Genomic DNA, 22,913 nt, shown 5'->3' on the forward strand with positions numbered 1-22,913 from the left:
CTTGTGCAAAAGCAGCAACGGTGGCTTTCGTTTCAATTAGCGGCTATGATTAAACATTGTCACAGTATAATCATGATGAAAACATTATGTCATGGCAACGACAAAAGGAGATTGTCCATGTGGTTAAGAGCGTTTTGGAGAGCAAGGGAGTTCAAACAACAAACTCAGGAGAGAAAAGAGAGGAAAAAATACAACTAATTAATTTTTTTGTGATTGTTAAAAAAGGCTTCCAAATAAATAATCCCCCCCCCCCCCCCCCCCCCCAAGCACACCCTGGTACACACACACTCTCTCTCTCATACCATGTCACGCAAACACACTCCCTCATACCATGTTCATGTCAATGCCGTTGGTGTAGGACCAGGCATGTTGGAAGTACTCCTCCAGCCTCTGCCGCAGTGGGTTGGGGATCTGGTGGAAGCGGATGAATTCTTTGACCCGCAGCATCTGGAGGTGGTATCTGGCCGTGCCTGAATACAACCTCTGGATGATGGCCGACACATTCCCAAAGATGCTGGCGTACATGAGAGCTGGGAGAGAAGCCATACAAGTGAACATCTACCAGTCCTGCAGTGTGCGTTATCCCTGCCTTTGCAAAATGCCTGATTAGTTTGGACAGGACTAAAGTTTGAACATCCCGTGGAGGCAAAAAAAATAAGAACTGTAGCATTCAAGTTGCATGATATAAAGCCAGCCTAAAAGCATGAACTGGGTATAGGTTGAATCATAAATGTGTTATATCAAATAGAGAGTAGCAATATGGACAGATATTTGTATGGAATGGTAAAATGTTTTACTGCCTTAAATAAACATTCTCAAAAATCTATGTTCAGTCACATGTAAAGATCTGGTTGTAGAGTTGCATTATATTACAGATTTTCATTTATTTATTTCACACCAAAATGTCAACTTTGCACTTCAAAGGTCATGAGATAGAAATGGCAGTGTTATGAACAGTAATATAACTAGCAGAAGTGTGAATTAACTCACACGCCAGACGCCACCAAATTAAGATTAGTCAGTAAATTCATTTCTGTTCAGAAATAAAATCACCTACAGTATGCATTTCCTGAGTTTCCAGTTCAATGCAACTGCATTTTGTGCTGCAAATATAAAGAGCTAGTCAGCAACTACAAACAAACAAACAAACAAACAAATAAATAAATAAGCAAGCCTGCAGGAGGATGATTAACGACCTGGGGCTACACCCTCCGGCTTCACAGTTTGCCTTGTCTCATGTATGTCTAAATTAATTTTAAAAAGCAAAATAGCAGAGCAGTGGCACTATTAATATTATTACTATTAAGATTATATAGTAATCCCCAATATATGGGGATTACTTTAGCTAAATACCCCCCCAAAAATAGAGAAATCCTGCCTACTGCAGCTTTAAGTGTTCTGAGCCTTCTGATGATGGACCGTTTCAGACAAACACGGTTACACTGCACTTCCAAATATGCACTCTGGCTCAGATGTCACTCACATCCGATAAGCATGACGCAGATGGAGAAGATCTTCTCAGAGTTGGTGTTGGGGGACACGTTCCCAAAGCCCACGCTGGTCAAACTGCTGAAGGTGAAGTAGAGCGCTGTGACGTACTTATCTTTGATGGACGGGCCCGAGCTGGGGTCGCTGTAGTTGTACTTTTTTCCTGTAAATATCCCAACAGTAATACAGCATATTGATACGATGTTCATTTTTTGTGTGTTTGGCTTCAAAATGACTCTCAACAAAGCTCCTTAATGTATTTCCAGTGTATTTAGTTAAAACCTTTGTTTGAGCGTGCTAAAATAGCAGATAACTGACACAATGAACAGTCTGGTAAACCATGCTAATCACGTGAACTCACATTCTGTTTCGTACTGTGGATCAGTCTGGCCTCCAGCCCGCCCACAGTGATTTGCAGAAATTACAAAGTGCACGGGCCAATCAGGGACGTGCATCGTAACCGCTGGCAAAACAGTATTGTGGCTCAGTAATGTTTACATTAGTAGAGTAAACACAGCTGTAAGAGCAGTTATTGCAGAAATAGACTCAATAACAACAATTAAACAAGAACAAGATCAGCAGTTTCTCAGCGGAAAAACTGTTTTCACCATTCTTCCGAGTGGATTTGGATTGGGTTTGGCAACACTGATTGGCTGAAGGAGTTGTCTGTCAAGGCAATTACTCCCGCCCACTGAAATCGCTGTGGATGGCTAGGAGTCCAGACTGATACGTCGAGTGAAACAGAATGTGAGGTCACATTATCATGATGGTTTTTAGCAGCTTAAAAATGAACTACCATGATCAAACAATAATAAGGCTTCACCTATGGACACGCCCAGGTTGTCCAACCAGCCAATCTTGTGCTCCAGGTAAGGCTTCTCCACGTTTCCGATGGCGTACCAGATACAGGCCAGCCAATGGGCGATGAGGGCAAAGATGCACATGAGCAGCATGAGGACAGCGGCACCGTACTCCGAGTAGCGGTCCAGCTTACGGGCCACGCGCACCAGCCGCAAGAGGCGGGCCGTCTTCAGCAGACCAATCAGAGTGGTGGTCTAAGGTGGGAAAACACACACAAACAGACAAAACATACAAGATCCAGTCAACTATAGTCACTTGAACTAAACAAGGAAACATGTCATCCCCAATGAATGATGCAGGGCAAGCAACTGTTCGGATTTCACCACGTGGGGGACGAGCAGACGAATCCGCTAAAGTAATGTATGCTGCTAGACATCGTAAACAACCTTTTCCCGACATCCGAGCAAAGTGAACAAGCTGTTTGTCTCCTTTCAGTGCCAGAGGTTAATAAGGGTCGGGACCAAGAGGCAGTTCAGCTCAGGATTAGTGACTGAAAAACACATGTTGATGAGAAATGCTTAATCTTTCACAAGCCACATGTCCTACACAGTTGCGGGCGACACAGACTGCTAGTGGATCCTTCTTGCCGGCGTAAACACATCTCACAGCGTCAACCCAACTTGACTGACTAAGAGGGAGTTGATAGTGCCGCTGCCGCCCTTGGCTGTGCGAAACAAGAAAGTCACTATGGAACTGGCTTCTGGCAGAACAGACTGGCATGCTAATAAGCCTATGAGAGAGAGGCTGCGTGCAGTGATTCAACTATTGGTTAATCGTGAAGGGCTATTGAAGGACGCTAAATGACGATGGCAAAGTTTGCTCTAAAAACAGCCAAAATTCCAGAGACTTGGAAACTTTGTCAAAGCCTCGCAGAGCTCAATAGGAAAAGACACAGCATCTACGCAGAACACACACACAAACACAGACCACACGCACACACAAACACACACAAACACAGACCACACGCACACACAAACACACAAACACAGACCACACGCACACACAAACACAGACCACACGCACACACACAAACACAGACCACATGCACACACAAGCACAGACCACATGTACACACAAGTAGAGACCCCACGCACACACAAATGCAGACCACACAGACACACACAGACACACAAACACAGACCACACGCACACACATAATAATAATAATAATAATAATAAATTGAATTTATATTGCACTTTTCATTTTGACCAAATCCCAAAGTGCTACAGAGGTAAAAGTAAAAATAAAAATAATAAAATAATAAAAATTAAAAGATAAAAACATAGAGAGAAATAAAATAAAATAATAATAATTAAAAGAAAAACATAATTAAAAGAACATTAAAAATCACATAAAAAAGCCTGAGAAACTAAAGAAAGGCATAGAGCTAGGAGAAGGCTTTATTAAAAAGGAAAGTTTTCAGTCCCTTTTTAAAAGCATCCACCGTCTGTGGTGCCCTTAGATGGTCGGGAAGGCTGTTCCACAGACGGGGAGCGGCCGAGCAGAATGCCCGGTCTCCCATGGTGCGGAGTTTGGTCCTGGGGGGACGGAGGAGGTGGTTGTTTTTTGAGCGGAGGTTACGGGAGGAGGTTTGTGTTGTGAGCAGTTCTTTGAGGTATTGGGGGGGCATGTCCATGGATACACTGATGTGTGAGCAGAGAGGTTTTGTAAATGATCCGGGAGGAAACAGGGAGCCAGTGTAGTGAGTGTAGGATGGGAGTGATGTGGTCGTATTTGCGGACTCTCATCATGATCCTAGCTGCACTGTTTTGAATATATTGTAATTTCTGAAGGCTCTTGCCTGGAAGCCCGATTAGGAGCGCGTTGCAGTAGTCCAGCCTTGAGGAGACAAAGGCATGGACAAGTTTTTCGGCATCTGGCAGGCTGAGTGTGGGACGGAGTTTGGAGATGTTTTTTAGGTGAAAGAAAGAGGTTTTGCAGAGTTGTTTGATGTGGGTGACAAACACACACAAACACAGACCACACGCACACACAAACACAGACCACACGCACACACAAGCACAGACCACATGCACACACAAACACAGACCACAGGCGCACACAAGCACAGACCACACACACACACACACACAAGCACAGAGCAGACGCACACACAAGCACAGACCAGACGCACACACAAGCACAGACCAGACGCACACACAAGCACAGACCACACGCACACACAAGCACAGACCAGACGCACACACAATCACAGACCAGACGCACACACAAGCACAGACCACACGCACACACAAACACAGACCAGACGCACACACAAGCACAGACCACACGCACACACAAACACAGACCACAGGCGCACACAAACACAGACCACAGGCGCACACAAACACAGACCACACGCACACACAAACACAGACCACAGGCGCACACAAACACAGACCACACGCACACACAAGCACAGACCAGACGCACACACAAACACAGACCACACGCACACACAAGCACAGACCAGACGCACACACAAACACAGACCAGACGCACACACAAACACAGACCAGACGCACACACAAACACAGACCACATGCACACACAAACACAGACCACACGCACACACAAACACAGGCCAGACGCACACACAAACACAGACCACAGGCGCACACAAACACAGACCACACGCACACACAAACACAGACCACACGCACACACAAACACAGACCAGACGCACACACAAACACAGACCAGACGCACACACAAACACAGACCACCACACACAAACACAGACCAGACGCACACACACAAACACAGACCACCACACACACACACACACACAAACACAGACCACCACACACACACACACACACACACACACACACACACACACACACACACACACACACACACACACACACACACAAACACACACATAAACACAGACCACCACACACACATACAAACACAGATCCCTCTGTATACAATATACACAAAGCACCTTCTGTTCTGTTTAATTCAAAGCACTTTAATCCTGCCGTCTCCATTTTCTAGCTTGACTAAATGAATAGGCAGACTGAGGGAGGGGAGGTGGGGAGATGGGAGCAGCGTACAGCAGCCATGATTCAAGTCTCGATCTATTAGTGTCACACAATCTGTAAACACAATAAGTGAGACTTAGGGAATGATAATCGGTCCTTCCACTCCCCATCGCGCTCGACAATTATCCTAATATCCTTGGGGGAAACCATTACGCGCCACCTCCGACAGCAATTGTGTCTTCTCACGTCTCTACTTGCTTATTTACGCCGACGCCTTGTTTACAGGTGAGAGTAAACATGACATGACTTCTTGCAGGTATTAAAAGCAGGAAAGGGGCCTTGAAGACAGATGTTTTATGAGCCACGTTGTGTCTTGGTCATGGTGGTGAAGAGTGCTATAGCTCCTTCTGATGGCTCCTTTAAAGAGCCTCCATCCTTCCGATATCTCCTGCTTAAGCTCTCAGTCGGCACCCTTACGGTGTGAACTGAGGATGAATCATATCTTACAGTGTGAATTGAGGATGAATCATATCTTACAGTGTGAACTGAGGATGAATCATATCTTACAGTGTGAACTGAGGATGAATCATATGGAATCAGAAAAAAAAGACCTCAGGTGCCGTGCAGACAGGACGTGTGTATTTCACATAAGAACGCTTTGGAAATCATATTGAGATCGCTTCCAATGCGCACAAAACACAGTGCACGGAGCGTTTTTTGTTTTGTTTTTTCCTGCAGTAGCGCGCAGTACAGTTCAGGACGCAACGACACGGACCGGTAGCCAGCTACTTTCGTCTGTTTGATGTTGTTGATTGTTCACACCGTAAACATGAAAGCCAGATTATTGGCAATTCTGGCAGCAGCGGAGGTTGAAGATCCCCCTGGCAGGAGAAGAGGTAGGAGGAGTGACAATGACGAGCAGCGCACTTTTCCTCCAAATGTTGAACTTTTTTCAGCTTGAGACGCCCAGAGCGCTCCGCCAAAAAACACTAGATGCCAAGAGTGCGCCAAAAAAGACCTCAGGCACCCTTACAGTGTGAACTGAGCATGAATCATATCTTACAGTGTGTGAACTGAGGATGAATTAATCATATGTTACAGTGTGAACTGAGCATGAATCATATCTTACAGTGTGTGAACTGAGGATGAATTAATCATATGTTACAGTGTGAACTGAGCATGAATCATATCTTACAGTGTGAACTGAGGATGAATTAATCATATGTTACAGTGTGAACTGAGGATGAATTAATCATGTTACAGTGTGAACTGAGGATGAATTAATCATATGTTACAGTGTGAACTGAGGATGAATTAATCATGTTACAGTGTGAACTGAGGATGAATTAATCATATCTTACAGTGTGAACTGAGGATGAATTAATCATATCTTACAGTGTGAACTGAGGATGAATTAATCATATGTTACAGTGTGAACTGAGGATGAATTAATCATGTTACAGTGTGAACTGAGGATGAATTAATCATATGTTACAGTGTGAACTGAGGATGAATTAATCATATGTTACAGTGTGAACTGAGGATGAATTAATCATGTTACAGTGTGAACTGAGGATGAATTAATCATATCTTACAGTGTGAACTGAGGATGAATCATATGGAATCAGAAAGAAAAGACCTCAGGCACCCTTACAGTGTGAACTGAGCATGAATCATATGGAACACCCTTACAGTGACTGAGGATGAATCATATGGAAACAGAAAAAAATACCTCATGAAGGTATTTTGAGAGCTTATCCTTAGGTGTAGCACCGCTGCCAACTCTGTTTGTGTGAGCTGCAAAGATGACACAACACATATCCAGTATGGAGGCTGTATGATGTAAGATGACATAACACATATCCAGTATGGAGGCTGTATGATGTAAGATGACACAACACATATCCAGTATGGAGGCTGTATGATGTAGGATGACATAACACATATCCAGTATGGAGGCTGTATGATGTAAGATGACATAACACATATCCAGTATGGAGGCTGTATGATGTAAGATGACATAACACATATCCAGTATGGAGGCTGTATGATGTAAGATGACATAACACATATCCAGTATGGAGGCTGTATGATGTAAGATGACAACACATAATCCAGTATGGAGGCTGTATGATGTAAGATGACACAACACATATCCAGTATGGAGGCTGTATGATGTAAGATGACAACACATAATCCAGTATGGAGTGTCATGTTGATTAAAATGTGGGCTTACAGTAAGTGGGAGGGGTTTGGGGCTGAAGAACGTAGAGATAAGCCTCCATTAGCAACCAGCTGTATGAAACGTATCCACCAGACATCTCTCCCACCATCTGCCCCGTGGCTTTCCCCGCTTGTCTGGCCACTTTGCAACAGAAAAGTCAACCAAGTTGGGGACTAACCTTCTGATACTGGTAGGGCTGAGTATCATTTAAAAAATTACAATACCAGTACCAATACCAGTACCAGTACCCTTAAAGTGATAAGCCGCTTTCAGACATGCCTTGGAACTTGGGAGTTATCTAGAGGGGACCCGGGTGGCGGTGTATGTATGAACACATTCAACAACACCACAGTGTATGGGTCGTACTGTAGCTGCTGTGGCAGTGGGCCAATCACACGTTGCATCAAATTGAATTGAATCGCTTGCTGTGATTGGTTGTGAGTAAAAACATACAAAGATTGATAAGGAGGAATGAAATGTATAGATAAAATAAGAAAAAGAAAATGTATATATTTTGTGTAACTGTGTCATATAATCCCATGTGGGATGGGCCACAACGTGGCATGACACGCAAATAAAATAATTATTCATTCATTCATTCATTCATTCATTCATTCAAATAGTTTTTTTTTCTAGATCTGTGTACAAAAAGGATCGTATGCAGGTACCGTTTGACTGGATAAGTTTAGATATGACCCTGCATGGTCAAGCACCTGCATACTGTATCTGTGTGATCTGCTCTCACGTTCCCCAGCAGGTCACTGAGGTCTGCTGACCAGAGCCTATTAGTTGTCCCCCGCACCAGGCTCAAAACCAAAGGTGACCGAGCCTTTAAGTCTGTGTATCTCCTAGGTTGTGGAACGCTCTTCCTCACGACCTGAGAGTTGCGTCTTCTGTGGACATTTTTAAACAGCAGCTAAAAACGCTTCTGTTTGGATAGGCGTTTGTCTAGCCTCTTTAGTTGTCTGCGCCTATAGTCCTGTGTCTTTTGTATTTTACTGTTACCTGTATTGATTGATTGATTGGTTGTTTTGTATTTTAATCCTGTGAGGCACTTTGTGAGTTTTCTCTGTTAGAAGTGCTATATAAATAAAATGTACTTACTTACTTAGTATCCAAGAGTAACTCACTCACATACATATTCATATACAGTATGACACATTGAACAAGTATAATTCATGACAAACATCTTACCTTAACCAAATCGTTTTGTTGACTAAACCGAACCCTAACCTATACTATGAATCAAATGTTTACATAGTATGAATCAAGAGTGCATAACCTTTTGTAAGCTATCAAACAAACAAGCAAACTTTGTATGAGGACATGCTGAAATATTACTGATTCATCCTTTACTGGCCTAGCGAATTTGCAAGCTCATCATGTTTTATTTGCTCTGGCAGATGCATCTGGTCCCCCTCCTGTTCAGACACATTTTAACCCGACCTGAAAATGGTCGGGCCAATCACAACCATTTATCAATCTAATCAATATCTAATATGGGGCGAGTTTGATACAATGACAGATTGAGCACCGTTTTGGCATTTTCGTAAACAACCAAGATGGCTCGCCATCTGTTGAATCCGCTATCATGACAGTGTGCTATTAAACGCCCCCTGGAAATCCAAATTTAACGGAGAGTTTCCAGACTCTGGCGATAACAGGCTATTTCTGGCCCAATCCAGTGCTAAATGGCATAAATAGCACAATAATGCCATAGATAGAACATCACCAAATAGGGCTTAAGTAATAATATTCAATTGTATTAATCCATCTAGGGAACCCAGCTGCTGTAAATACCACACATCACAAGTCATATTCCTGCTGCACACTGTAGGTGTACAGTTCCACAACATTTGTTGGCTTATTCATCAGACCCGGAAAGACAACAAGCAGACTGCACACACCTAAATCACTCAAACATGATCTTCTGAGTCAGTAGATGTACGAGACTTTACACATGAACTCTGTGTGTCTATCACAGTCACAGCAGGGCAGAAGTGAGTTTGAGGGGGCTGCTTGTTACACTGAATGTGCCTCCTCTTTCTTCTTTGTTTAGCACAGCCGTTGCGTGTAGTGTAGCATAATCGGGTCAGAGTGCAATACTGCACACAGTCTGCTTTGACCAAAGACAAAACAATGCATATTTTACTCTCTGTTGATGACACAAAGAGAAAGTTTGAATGCGAGGACAAATTTGAATAAAGCTCGGTTCATTTGCATGAAAATACATAAGGGAAATCCAGCTTAAAAGAGAATTGTGCTTGTGGTTCTTTTGTTCATTAAAATATAAGTGAACAAAACAACTCTTTCCCATGGTTAGGATCCAATTAATACCAATCTTTGATATTATCAAGAGAAAAATACTGAAAATACTTAATTAACAACCGACGTCAAACTTAACACATTGTTAATTTATTACTGTGCAGTGTGTGTGCACCAAATTAGCTTTATGGCATGTGACTCTTTAGGAGGATTGAAGGCAAGGCAAGGCAAGTTTATTTGGCCTGGGTGAGGCCGCCTGCCCTATTGGCATGTTTAATGATGTATGTGTGTGTGTGTGTGTGTTGCTCACTAAATGTATTGCATCAGTGATGTCACAATGCCTCCTTGTGTGTGTGTGTGTGTGGCCCATTATGATATCACTGATGACATCCTGTGTGTGTGTGTGTGTGTGTGTGTGTGTGTGTGTGTGTGTGTGTGCCCCCCTATCACTGATCAGTGTTGTCACAATGCCTCCTTGTGTGTGTGTGTGTGTGTGTGTGTGTGTGTGACATCACTGATCAGTCTTGTCACAATGCCTCCTTGTGTGTGTGCGTGCCCTTATGACATCACTTTTGACATCATCGCTGATGACATCATCACTGATGACATCATCACTGATGACATCACATCATTAGCTAATTAGCCTAATTAAAAGATCCGGCTGTCAGGTCACCCGCACACGTGCCCTTTATGCACCCTGATGGTTTCAGCCCAATCGCTGGTAAAATGCCATAGCTGTGGCCGAAAACAGAACTTGAAACAAACATCGCCCACATACTCAATTTTATATATAGATAGATAGATAGCACTTCAATCTATTTCATGCTTTACATGAAATGGATATAAAGAAAAGAGCACTGTTAGAAGGTAAAATATAGGATCCAAAAGGCCACAGTGCAACATTAGCATATTTTCACGTTGTGAGTGAATTCATATGTATACTTAGATCTTAAATTATGCACTATTGTGAATGAATCCTGGGTATTGTCTCAGTGTCCATAAAGTTGGATGCTCAAAGACTAACTTGATGACATCTTGGGATGGGAGTCTTGCCTTAGTTAAAGCAGAGACCTTTAATATTAGAGAGACCCCACTCCAGGCTCTGCCAATTGTAAGAAATAGTACTCTTCCGGCCTCCTAAATGGGCGTTGTTATCAGCTTGTGATTGGCTGTCTGTAAATGGTATGAAACTTCATTGGTTGACCAGTGACCAGTCTCTGAAGGGGGAGTGGCAGTGGATAAACCTCCATGGCACAGATGATACAGGAAGTGACTGGAAGTTGGGGTGTCTCTATCTACAGTATATTAAAGGTCTCTGGTTAAAGTCACAATGAAACCACGTTGAGAGCATCTTGCTTCCTTAGTGTTGGGGCAGGACCAGGGATGTAGTGGTCAATACAGAGGTGAGTAACCTATCCAAGGTGAGTAGTTCACCCACCTTGTTTCCCCTCAGTGATTGATACAGGTGATCTGAAAATAGGTGAGTAAACTCTGCCTCATTTCAAAGAAGTGGGTGAACGGCATTTGCTTGTGTTTACCCTCCTCCACTACACAACTGGGCGGGACATAATGCAGGGAGGGATCTTTCAAAGTGTAAACAAATGGGAGAGAAACAACGTTCTATTTGATGGGAGGGGCAGAGCAGCGGAGGGGTGGAGGGATTGCTCCTAAATCTGAGATGGTTTTATTGGTTGGTAAACGTAATGACATTTTGATATCCAAATACAATAGAATACAAATGTTAACAGAAATGGTCAAATAGGTGTCATTTTTAAGCGGTGCAGCAGCTTCTATAAGTGACTATGTATGTTAGAGGACGAGATGTGTGCACCGAGATGTGTTAGAGCACGAGATGTGTGCGCCTAGGCCACGCCCCCAGCTCCCTGGTCTGCATAGCCAGAGACACAGGCTTAGCCCTTGTTCACACAGGACCCCTAACGTAAGCAGTACTGAAGCTTGAGGCAGGCTCATGCTGAGCCGTTCACACAAGAAGCCTTCTCTTTTCCTCTCAGCGCCTACTCGGCCTTGAATCACAGTAGCTGTGTTTCCATTACAGTTTTTCGCAAAATAATTTGCGATATTTCTACAACTTCGACAATGTACAATTGCGACTTGTAGGCGTTTCCATTGAAGTTGAGTTTGGTCTGACGGCGCACACACCTGAACGCAATTCCCCGTTACCAGCAGCTGCCACAGTGATTATGCACGGGGATCTGCCCCATACCCCGTCCCCTGCATGCTCAAATCCAACCAATGGTCAATGCAAATCACCACATGTTGCTGGCTGCGGTGAATGCAGTGAGCGCGACAGACAGAGGAAAAAAGGTAGCCTAATACAACTGGTCCGATTTAGAGAAGGAGGGGGGAAAAGGCTGATATGGTGCAACAATCAGAATGTCGTGTATTATAATTATAACATTGCACCTGAAACATGTGTAATGTATTACTCACAGTCACTGTATTCACTTCAGTCAGCAGCACCGCACCGGTGTGTGCTTTTCATCCCCTCATCTCGCCGCTGTGCCAAATGCGCGCACACAGGCAGCCTGTCACCATGGACCGATTTCTGCCATTAACTCATTGAGTGCCAATGACGACTTTAGTCGTCAATTGCTTTAGTGACGTAGAGTGCCAAAGACGACTAAAGTCGTCAATTGCGTTTTTTGACGGTGGGACGTGGATCTAAGCCTCTTACATCGCCTCTTACAATATGGGAGCTATTGAATGTGTGTAACCTATTTTACAGAACCCTTAGGTGGCGACAGTGCTCTCCAGATTACAGAAAGGCGATGAAAAAACAAAGAAGAAGTCGTTGGGGAAACGGAAATCGCATCGCATCCGTATGCATCCATATGCATGAAGCATACATAACGTTAGCTGTGCCTGCAGCAGCCAATCTGCTCCCACAATTGAGCTCCTCCGTGTCCGCTGCGACAGCCCATCCGCATGATCAGCCGTGGAGTTGTTATTATTCTCAACTGGAAGCATGCGAGCCGGTGACATGTGTGACAATGTCTCAAGGACAATGTCTCAAGGACATTGGCGACTGGATGTCTGCCCACCACCTCAAGCTCAACCTTGGTAAGACAGAGCTACTCTTCCTCCCAGGGAAAGACTGTCCTCTCACAGATCTCTCCATCTCCATCGAAAACACCACTGTACTGCCCTCCCAAACAGCTAAGAACCTTGGGGTGATCCTCGACAACCAGCTGTCTTGCTCTGCCAACATAGCTGCGACAGCACGCTCCTGTAGGTTCTCCCTCTACAACATCCGCAAAATCCGTCCCTTCCTCACAAGAGAAGCGACTCAACTCCTGGTCCAGTCACTTATAGTCCCTCGCCTGGACTACTGCAACGTGCTCCTGGCTGGCCTACCTGCCACCGACATCCGACCGCTTCAGCTCATTCAGAACGCTGCAGCCCGTCTGGTATTCAACCAACCCAAATTCTCTCATGTCACTCCCCTCTTCCGGGACCTCCACTGGCTTCCCATCTCAGCTCGCATCAAATTCAAGACACTGGTACTGGCCTACAGGGCAGTACACCAGTCAGCTCCCCTGTACCTGCAATCTATGGTCAGGTTCCAAACCTCTCACCGCTCCCTTCGCTCCTCTACCAGTGCAGGGCGCCTCGCTCCTCCTTCGCTACGGGCGCTCAAAAGTCGCTCATCCCGATCTCGACTCTTCTCCTCCCTGGCACCCCAATGGTGGAACGAGCTGCCACCTTCGGTCAGGACTGCTGAATCACTGCCGATCTTTCGGAAAAGACTAAAGACTCACCTTTTCAGGCTCCACCTGGGCCCTTCTTGATCGAACTTCTTTCTCTCTCTTCTTTCTCTCTCTTCTTTCTCTCTCTTTATTAAAAAAAAAAAAAAAAAAAAAAAAAAAAAAAACCCTAAACTAAAACTCGTACCACTGAACTAAAACTCGTACCACTGTTCCGTCGGGATTTGTAGTTGTCATAGACTGTGCTCCATAGTTGATTGCTCTATTGCTGACAAAAAGTGTGTTACTGTAAGTCGCTTTGGATAAAAGCGTCTGCCAAATGACGTAATGTAATGTAACGTAACGTAATGTGACAAACACACGCGGAACGCTGTAAAAAAGCTGGATGTCGCGCACCCTTCACTGTGCACAGCAAACTCAGCAGAGAGCCACCAGAGACACTCCCATACGGAGGAGGAGTGTGCAGTTGAGGGGTGGGGGAAGGGGGGGGGGCACGCAGAGCAGCACACAACACTGACCCAGACAGACCCAGACAGCAGGACAGGATTGGCAAACGCAAGCCAGAATATCCGATGCCCACCAGTAGCAAATCAAGACCAGCAAGAAGCTGCAACCAGCAGCGCACGCAGGGGCCAGCGCTGCTGGTTGCAGCTACAAAATATTATTCTGCCAAACAAAATTCCCTGGCCTTCAATGTTTTATTGAAGGAAATTACTTTTGAGGTGTGACTACATTAGAAAATATTAGCTTCAGAGTCAGTGATGTGCTTGAAATGTTTAATTTCACAAAAGGCTCATTATCTCAGCTTCTAGAAAAAAATGGCTGTTTTTGGTTAAATCAAGCTATCTTCTCCGGCTCATAACTAAAGAACGGAAAATGGGATCAATAAACTTTTTTTTGCAGATGATAGAAGAGAGTCTCATCGTTCTTTGTGCGTGTTCACTGAAAACGCTCTGAAACTCTGGCACTGGGAGCGTCCGTTCTCCAAAAGTGGCTGGCACTCAATGAGTTAAACATTATCTATTTTCCCCGGCTCCGCTTTTGCACAACACTCGTCTTTCTGCTAGGTAGCGTTGCTTCAAAGTTTTCCACTTGCTGCGGAGGTTTTGCCACGGCTTATCGAACCCTTTCTCCCTCATTTTCCGCTCTTTTTCCAAAGGAGAAGATGGGTCACATGACGTGCAAATGCGGAAAATGTGTTTCCATTACACTTTTGCGATAAACTGCTATATCGACACGTCTGAAAAACCACCTCATGAGAGCGCAAAAACTTTTTGCGATATTTGGGAGGTTTTTCGAAATTTACGTGTATCCATTACCCAATTTCTATTGCAATATTTAGATTTTGCGCATTTCTGAGGGTAATGGAAACATGACTATTGAGAACATAGAGATTGCAACTCCTAATTTTATATACTTGGCGACATTCCATTTAGTTCAAATTTGACTGGGTGGTTAATAACATATTCTTGGGATGTGACAAACTCAAAACACATATTTATGTTTGGTTTGCAGAGATTTTCAGAAATGTCTGGGGAATGAATTGAGGAATTAATTCATTTCCTCATTGGCGAGACTTTGGCACACTATAGAGAGAGCAGCTTGAAACACACGCACGCACACGCACACGCACGCACACACACACACACACACACACACACACACACACACACACACACACACACACACACACACACACACACAGTGTCAGAGACGGGAGAGAGGGGGGCTGAGGAGAAAACCTGCACCACTTACTTCAACACCTGCGTGTGATTTTTCCTTTCAGTGTGACTTTAAAAGCTTTTGGTTTGACTTGTACACAAATCTAGACTAACCTGCCCAAGACCAAAGGGACACATTTGAATTCTGGTTTAGGGCAAATTTTCACATTAGACATCCATAATTTGCAATAACCTCACAGGGGGCCAGTCAGATTGGTGCATACAAGTGGATGTGGACACATAGGCAAATCAACTCTTATCATAACCAGGCATTGACATGAAAAGGATTAGGAGCTCAAACGACTTTAGGTAAATTCAGCACCACAACATTTCTTTTTGCTTGCCAGCTGAAAGTCTACACTCACTAAAAAAATGAAAAGAATTTCCCATGGGAGACTTCAACCTCCTTTCTAATGACATCAGCAAAATCTTAACGTATTGTCGAAGATATGGTTTCCAGGCAACAAAGGTGCACAAGATAATGTCTAAAAATAGTCCCTGTCTCTGCACAAAAAGAACACAAATAATGCACCCAAAGGACAAGAGCTAAAACTGTACCTGGCTCTGTCCTTTCAACTTTCTCTACACACGGACTCAAATGATGAGAGGAGGAGCCAAAAATAAAACATTTTGTCACGTTAGGAGGTTGTGCTCGTCCTGACACTGATGTGCTGTGGACACATGCTGTAACCAGATCACACATTCTGTCATGTGGTTTGCATGACGACGACATACATCGCGCCGCGGCGTCGCTCAACTGTCGCCTGTTTTTGCCCTGGCCTTTCCTCACAGGACCACACACCTAATGGTCAATAATGACTGCGACAAATGCAGCCCAACAGACTGACATCGGGGCCTCGCCCTCAACATGCGCACACGCACACACACAGTCGTCTGTCATTTTTGGAAAAAGCAGTCTTTTTTTCCTGATGCTGCCAGATGGTTTGTTACACAGAACCCTCTGGAACTCGTCCTTGGAAGTGATTAGACACTTTACATTAGGTGTCACTAAATTAAGGGTTAGTTAATGCAGCATTAACTAACTCGTAATGAACAGTTAGCTAATGTGTCTAGTCAACATTTGCTAATGGTGTTCATGTTAACTAGGTCATAATTTATGCGTTATTTAATAGTTTAGGGTTGGTTAATCGTCGGTTAGTTAATTGTCATCACACCTAAATCCAGTTCCAGCATTGTAAGTTAAAATCGAGCGAGTAGGTGTCAGACAGCATTTGCCAAGTAATTGATTCATTACTTTCATTAAATGAACTCATTTGTTTTTGCAAAATTGCAGCAGAAAGTTTAGACAATCATATGGAAGTGTTTGAAAGTCGATTTAGTGTATTGATAGCTTGCCTGCTACGTTAAAACAAATATAAACAATTATGTGAAAATACTGTTTGAGCCAGTAAGCACAAACGCAGCACACAATACAGTAAACATCCCAGCTTACTTTCCCCCCCGAGTTTCTGTGTCCTTTGTTGCTCACTTCTCCTTGCACTCTCTAAAGCCCTATCTCAGAGCGTTGCTGTAGATAACTTAAGCAATCTCCCTCAGATGTACAAGTACGAGAACAAAATAGTTCCTCGCAGGCACAGTTGGTTAGGGAGGCGGCAGACCTTTTAACTGATTTGAATTGCCCGAGGCCAGCTTCCAGTCTGGCTGTGATGAAGAGAGAGGGGAGGGAAACAGATGTGACAACCCAGCGTCAGTTTGGGTTAGTAAGTCTAAACGCTCAAGGAAAACTACTGCTGGAGCTGGAGCCTCACGTCATGACACAGGAGTCGCCGAGCAGACGTTGATTCTCTGCAGCATTGTTGGGTAACAATGTGTACAAACAACTGAGATGGACATTTTCATTTATATCAGGCAGTCTAAACCAGTGGTTCTCAAATGTTTTCACATCAAGGACCCCTAAATTGACACAAATTAGACCACAGACCTCCAGTTAATAAGATTTTGTCCCAGGGTCCCCCATCTGATAAGACTTTTGCTTTTAGATGTTTTATTACAGAAAGTATATGAAACTCATGACCAAAATAGATGGTACAGTATTATAGTGAAAATAAATGATTCCCCTTTTTGCTGGGGACTCCTGGGAACCTCCATCCTGCCCACTTGGAGAACCACTGGTCTAAACGTGTTCTGGAAGCAGAAAGAATTGGATGAGTTAAACCAGATTTGAGATTGAAACCCAGTGAAGAAGGCGAGAGGAGGATGAAAGCTGCTGCTCTTAATTGGTATTAATTGAGGTTTATCTAAACTAATGAGATTATTTCTGCCTCCAAGAAATGTTTGTATAAATGAAACTCCAATCTGCTACTGTAAATGGTGGTACAGTATATACAGACCTCAAACCTGTCAAAGTTGACTGATTCATTGATTCTGAGATCACCATGACATTTACTGCATCATTATACCCATACCACGTATTGACTGTTTAACTGAATAATTTATCCCCTCATCTTACCTCATCGGATCCTGAGCCGAAGATGAGCAGGTCAAAGGGGATGGCGGCCACCATGTCGATGAGGAACCAGCCTTTGAAGTAGTGGATAGCGATATTGGCCGGGTGGCTGACCACCTCCTCGTTGATGTTGACATAGGTGGTCCTGAAGTTGATGAGGATGTCCACGATGAACATGATGTCCACTATCAGGTCCACCACGTTGAGCGGCGAGCAGGAGTAGCCGCACTCACGCCTCCTCTGCTCCTCGATGTCGTTGAGGAGGAAGGCGGCGGAGTAGGGTGTGAAGATAGCCGTGTAGATGACCAGCAGCAGGATCAGCCAGTCCCATACGGCTTTGAAGGGGCTGTAGTGGAGGATTGTCCACTTGTCGATGCGCGGAGTCTGGAGCTTGTACTCGGGCAGCACATCCGCTCCCAACGAAAGAACCTGGGGAGGACGACAAGAGATTAAATCAATTTACTATAATGAAGTGAAGTCGAAGGAAAAGAGGATTTGTTTTACTGCTGCTATAGTTCAATTCATTTGTACTGCTCTCAACCACCCAAAACATGATATATTGAAGTAAGCAGGGCAAAAGCATGGTGTTTGCTACACGATCAGGTTTAGAGAGCTACTGTAACATGGTAGCCTGATATTCAGAATGAATCGGCAACTCATAAACTCATTTCCTCTTCTAGTCTGAGATCACTTCAGAGCATTTCTATGAGGGGGCGGGCTTCGGTCTTCCCTAACCAATCACTAGAGACCAAGGTGTCTACGGCAACCGGCTGGCAGGGCAGCCGCAGCAGTCTTGCTCTGCCTGCTGGAGCTGAATCTCTCTGGGCTCCCTGGCTAACAAACACACCAGTCTCATGGAATAACGGATTCAGGACCGCAATAAAAGATGAGATGACTTGGAAGTGAACGAGGATGTAGGACTGAAGTGGTAAGTTCTGAAAATATGTGTCTCATTCCAGCATCGGTTGTACTGCGCTAATGTTAGCGCTCGCTAATGCTAACGTGAGCCTAGCACAGCTGCCTTTCATAGACAATATGAACAACCGATACCGTTTAGCTGGAATAAGTAACAAAGGCACACATTTTCAGAACTTGTGACGTTAGTCCAACTTACTTCTCCAAGTCCTCATTTTTGTTTGGTTCATGTAGCCTTTGGTAGGAGACGTGTTTCATACAACTCCTCTGGCCCACCTACTAGTCACAAGCACAAGCTACTGTAACGTAGCTACTAATTCTAGCAACGTTAGCTGTTTGTCACCAATACTTATGATGGTTTTTGTTGGGTTTGTTTTTGTAACGTTGTGGGAAAAATCCAGTGACATGTTTTAAACAGCTAAACAGCCTAATGGGTAGGTATCTGCTTCAGGCAAACTGCTTTGGCCACAGCTGTGTCTATTTCTGTTGTGCATGACTGACAACAGCGTTAGCCAATCAGTGCCCGTGATTGGATTTTCAACCGGAGAAAAACTTTTGCACATGACGATGCCAGACCAAGAACAGTCAAATCCACAACTGTGGAGTGGGCATGGCTTCGAAGGTCTGGAGCCAGGCTAGTAACGCGGTGTTGTTAGGGAAGCTAAACTCTGCTGAGATTGTCTGTCTGCATAAAATACCTAATCTTAGATTGAATAGTTCACACATTTCCATTCAGATGAAGTTAGTATGTTGAATAGCAAGGGAACCTTAAAAATACTCAATGTAGTCACGATAAGTAAAAGTGCTCATTAGCATTGTATTGCCCCTTTTTTGCCTTTCATTGCCTTTAACGGAATTAAATTATGCTATATGACTAAACAGGCTTAGTAAAGGTCATGTTAAGCTGTGATGAGTAATGTTGCTGAAGGGGCTGAACTTCAGTAGGATTGTACAGTATGCACAATTCTCTGCTAAGTGAAAACCTGAAAATAAGTAGATCACTGAAGGCATACGTTTTCCATTCCCCAAAATAAATCTTTCATGCTATAAGTGAAGGATGAAACAAAATGAAAAAAAAAAAGCTTCTAGGATAATCATTTGACTTCTAACTATGCATAAAACATTTCTTGCACACAGCCCACACAGCAGACTCTTTCAGAGCACTCCACTTGTCTCATAACCTTGAGAAAATCCTTAGATTATAGCCCCCGTTGTGGGAATACTGAAACGTTTGCAAACTTTTGAAAATGTGCCTTAAAAACATTGGACAGAACATAAAACAGGTGCAGGTAGTAAAAACAGGCTGGATGGTACCTGTCCTATAGGGACAATCATGGCATACTCCATTCCTGCGATGCGGTGTGTCATCATCACTAGTATCCATGTTATTAACATATACCTGGGTAACTTTTAAGATCAATATTACAGCAGAGTAATGGACCATTTCGGATGAGCATCTCAATGACATAGAGGTAATTATAGCGCGGGCGGGCGCCACATCCATTCATTGGAGTGTCTAACACTTCAGTAGCCATGAATGTTCAGGTTGTGGCTCTTTCACTACTGATTATCATAGCTCCAAGGAGAAAGGCGCGGCGAGAGGGATGATGGGTAAAATGCATAAACCTCAAGGGTAGAGAGGCAATTACTGTGTGGTCCTGTGTCAGCGAGTGAGTGTATGAAAGCATGGAGAAGAGCCGTACATGAAGGCTGTATTTTGACAGCCATCCCCAATTGCCTGGCCCTTATGCCTGCCTTGGTCAGCTACATAACCCCTGTGACTGAGAGGAGAGCACGGATGGAGAGAGTGATGCTATGTAGACAGAGCAGGCCACAGGGAGGCAAGAACCAAGGAACAGCAGGACCAAAAGGTTGAAGTATTCATAATTGAATCGGTTATTAGAAACTCTTGCCCTCTGCGTGATGGCGGGTCGAACACCGTGACCCTCCGATACGGGATAACCTTTGAAATCGATCATAAGCCAAAGGACAGACACAGAGAAAGTGTTCTATAGACCTTTCTCACAGGGGCTTGCACCTGTGTTTACCCTGCCTTTTCAACACCAAATGGCCCCCCCCCGTGAAAAGGGTCCATTATTCAACAGGCCACGCCATTAAACGCAGGTGTTTCAAGCAATTATTTAATTATGGCTGCATCCTAATGTGTAATGTGTTGCCTTTCACAGAAATGGATTCCTGTTAGAGGCGAGCGTCAAAGCGGTGCCAGACCATGAAACACACATGAACAAACGAGAAGACAAACTACACATCACGTAGGTGGCTTTCTGTTTGGGATGAAAGAAGCAAATCTCCTCTGATCTTATATCATTACTGTATGCTATGCATGCACAGACACAGAGATTCACAGTTCCACTTCCACAGTCTATGATCAATAATGATGATGATACAAACAAGATGGTAACCCTGCACTAGACCAACAGCTCTCGGCATGCATGGATACATTAACCCAAAGCCTGCTAGGCAGGCTGGGAGGAGTCAGTTGGTTGGCAGGATGACAGTTCTGGCTTAACGCGTTGTAGCCAATCTGTTTCTAAATAAAAGATCCCACCTGAATTATTGAACACACCTACTGTAGTTATCTGCACTTGGTGCAAATGAACTCTCTCTTGTGGGATAATGGCAGGCTCATTCCATGTTTGGCGTGGCTTCACAAAGCTATGCAAATGAGCGTTAACTTTCTCCCTTCTCCGGTTGTTGTTGGTCTGCGCCGTCAGACCCGCAGTATTATTTATAACAGTGGAGTGCTCTTTCATGTTTCTGGGGCTAATCACGTGGCCTCCTGCATAACATGCATGACCTTCACAAGCATGCTAACAGATGCTAACAGATCCTACCAGATGCACTCGCTACGGGCTTGATTCAACATTCATAAAGTGGAAGTACTTCACTCTGGTTATTTTCCAACCGCGACAAACCGGGTATCTCAAACTGAAGCTGCAGGTGACCCCAGCAAGTTTGAATTTAGACGCTACACATGTAAGTGAAGGTAGAAGGCATCTGCAATATTCAAATTGATACATGGACTACTGCGTTCAAGATGTAAGGAAAGCATGTGAACTGCCTTCTCAGTTGACCAGCTTCCTGGGTCAACCCTCCATCTGCCTGTGGGAGCTGTGAGGCAGCCAAGGCCAGGGGAGAACATGTCTGTTCTCTCGTCTTGATCACGACTTCAAACTGACTCAGAGGAGAGAGTTGGCTCCAAGACATCTGCTGCTGCATTACAATCATCACAGTCAGCTGCCTAGAGAATTGTTCAGAGAGCTAAACTGTGGATACTGGAGACGCAGCGCTACCTCCTTCTGCCTTATTTATCCATTTGTTAGCATGGTAATTGTGATGTTTAGCAGCGCGCGGCGGGAAAAAAAAACAGTAGGCGGTGGGGGATTGGGCGGTGGGTTTTGCTGCCACAATACTGTAGCACAAGACAAGCTACTAATGTATCAGCAGCCGCTTGATTATTTACAGCTTATTTTCAGGCAGGGCAATCATTTGATACTGAAGATAGGAGGAGGGCATTAAGTATTAACATTGTGACAATATACTATGTAGCGCATATTAGCCGGATGATTTGGACTGTATCTTTGAATATCTAAAAGGCAATAAGTCAGGTCATTTCTTTATCAAACACTGACTTTCAAAAACATTTGATTTCTTTCAAGGTACTGCTGGGGTGTACCTAAGTGTGTGTGTGTGTATGTATACACACACACACACACACACACACACACACACACACACACACACCTCACCCAATTACAGTGCTGAGGATGCACTTAGTTTCTATGACAACACCAATTGGTTTTTAAGGAGTCCTCCTCTATCCAGCCCATGTTGTAATACTCCATTAGAGTCACATGACAAGCTCAGCCCATGTTCTACTGGAGAGCTACAGGACCCTAACAGAGGTCAGTGTGATGCGCTGGTGGTCTGCTGTGTCGAGGCCCCTGGGTCCACCTCTAAGGTGAGGCTGTCCTTGAGTGTGAACTGGGGTCAATTTCGGCGCCCTCTATCCGTTACACCGTTAATGGGGGAAACGCAAAAGTGAGAGCCTCCTGGGACTACTTAAGTACACTCCTTCCTTGCCTTCTCTCTGGGGTTTCCCAGCACTGGCGGCAAAGGTGAGAATGACCTTTAACCCTGCCCGTAACTCTAGAGATGTGCCTCGAGCTCTGGACATTGTCTCGCAGCGGTAAGAGTATCCTTGCTTATCAACCGCACCGGTGATACACCTAGGC

General features: G+C 44.3%; 1 protein-coding gene across 1 annotated transcript in view; it reads right to left on the reverse strand.

The window, feature by feature from the left end:
- Nucleotides 1–324: 324 nt before the first annotated feature.
- The window catches only part of LOC310773224 (voltage-gated inwardly rectifying potassium channel KCNH7-like), a gene marked incomplete at both ends in the record, with an annotated part of 106,782 nt that continues 84,193 nt past the window's right edge, over nucleotides 325–22,913 (reverse strand). The window contains 4 exons of the mRNA XM_083633115.1: nucleotides 325–530; nucleotides 1,484–1,651; nucleotides 2,312–2,543; nucleotides 17,746–18,171. Of these exons, the coding sequence (XP_083489241.1) occupies nucleotides 325–530; nucleotides 1,484–1,651; nucleotides 2,312–2,543; nucleotides 17,746–18,171 (1,032 nt within the window). The remainder of the gene's footprint in view (nucleotides 531–1,483; nucleotides 1,652–2,311; nucleotides 2,544–17,745; nucleotides 18,172–22,913) is intronic.

Source organism: Poromitra crassiceps (genome assembly GCF_964638095.1).
Source record: "Poromitra crassiceps genome assembly, chromosome: 3".
Taxonomy (NCBI): Eukaryota; Metazoa; Chordata; class Actinopteri; order Beryciformes; family Melamphaidae; genus Poromitra; species Poromitra crassiceps.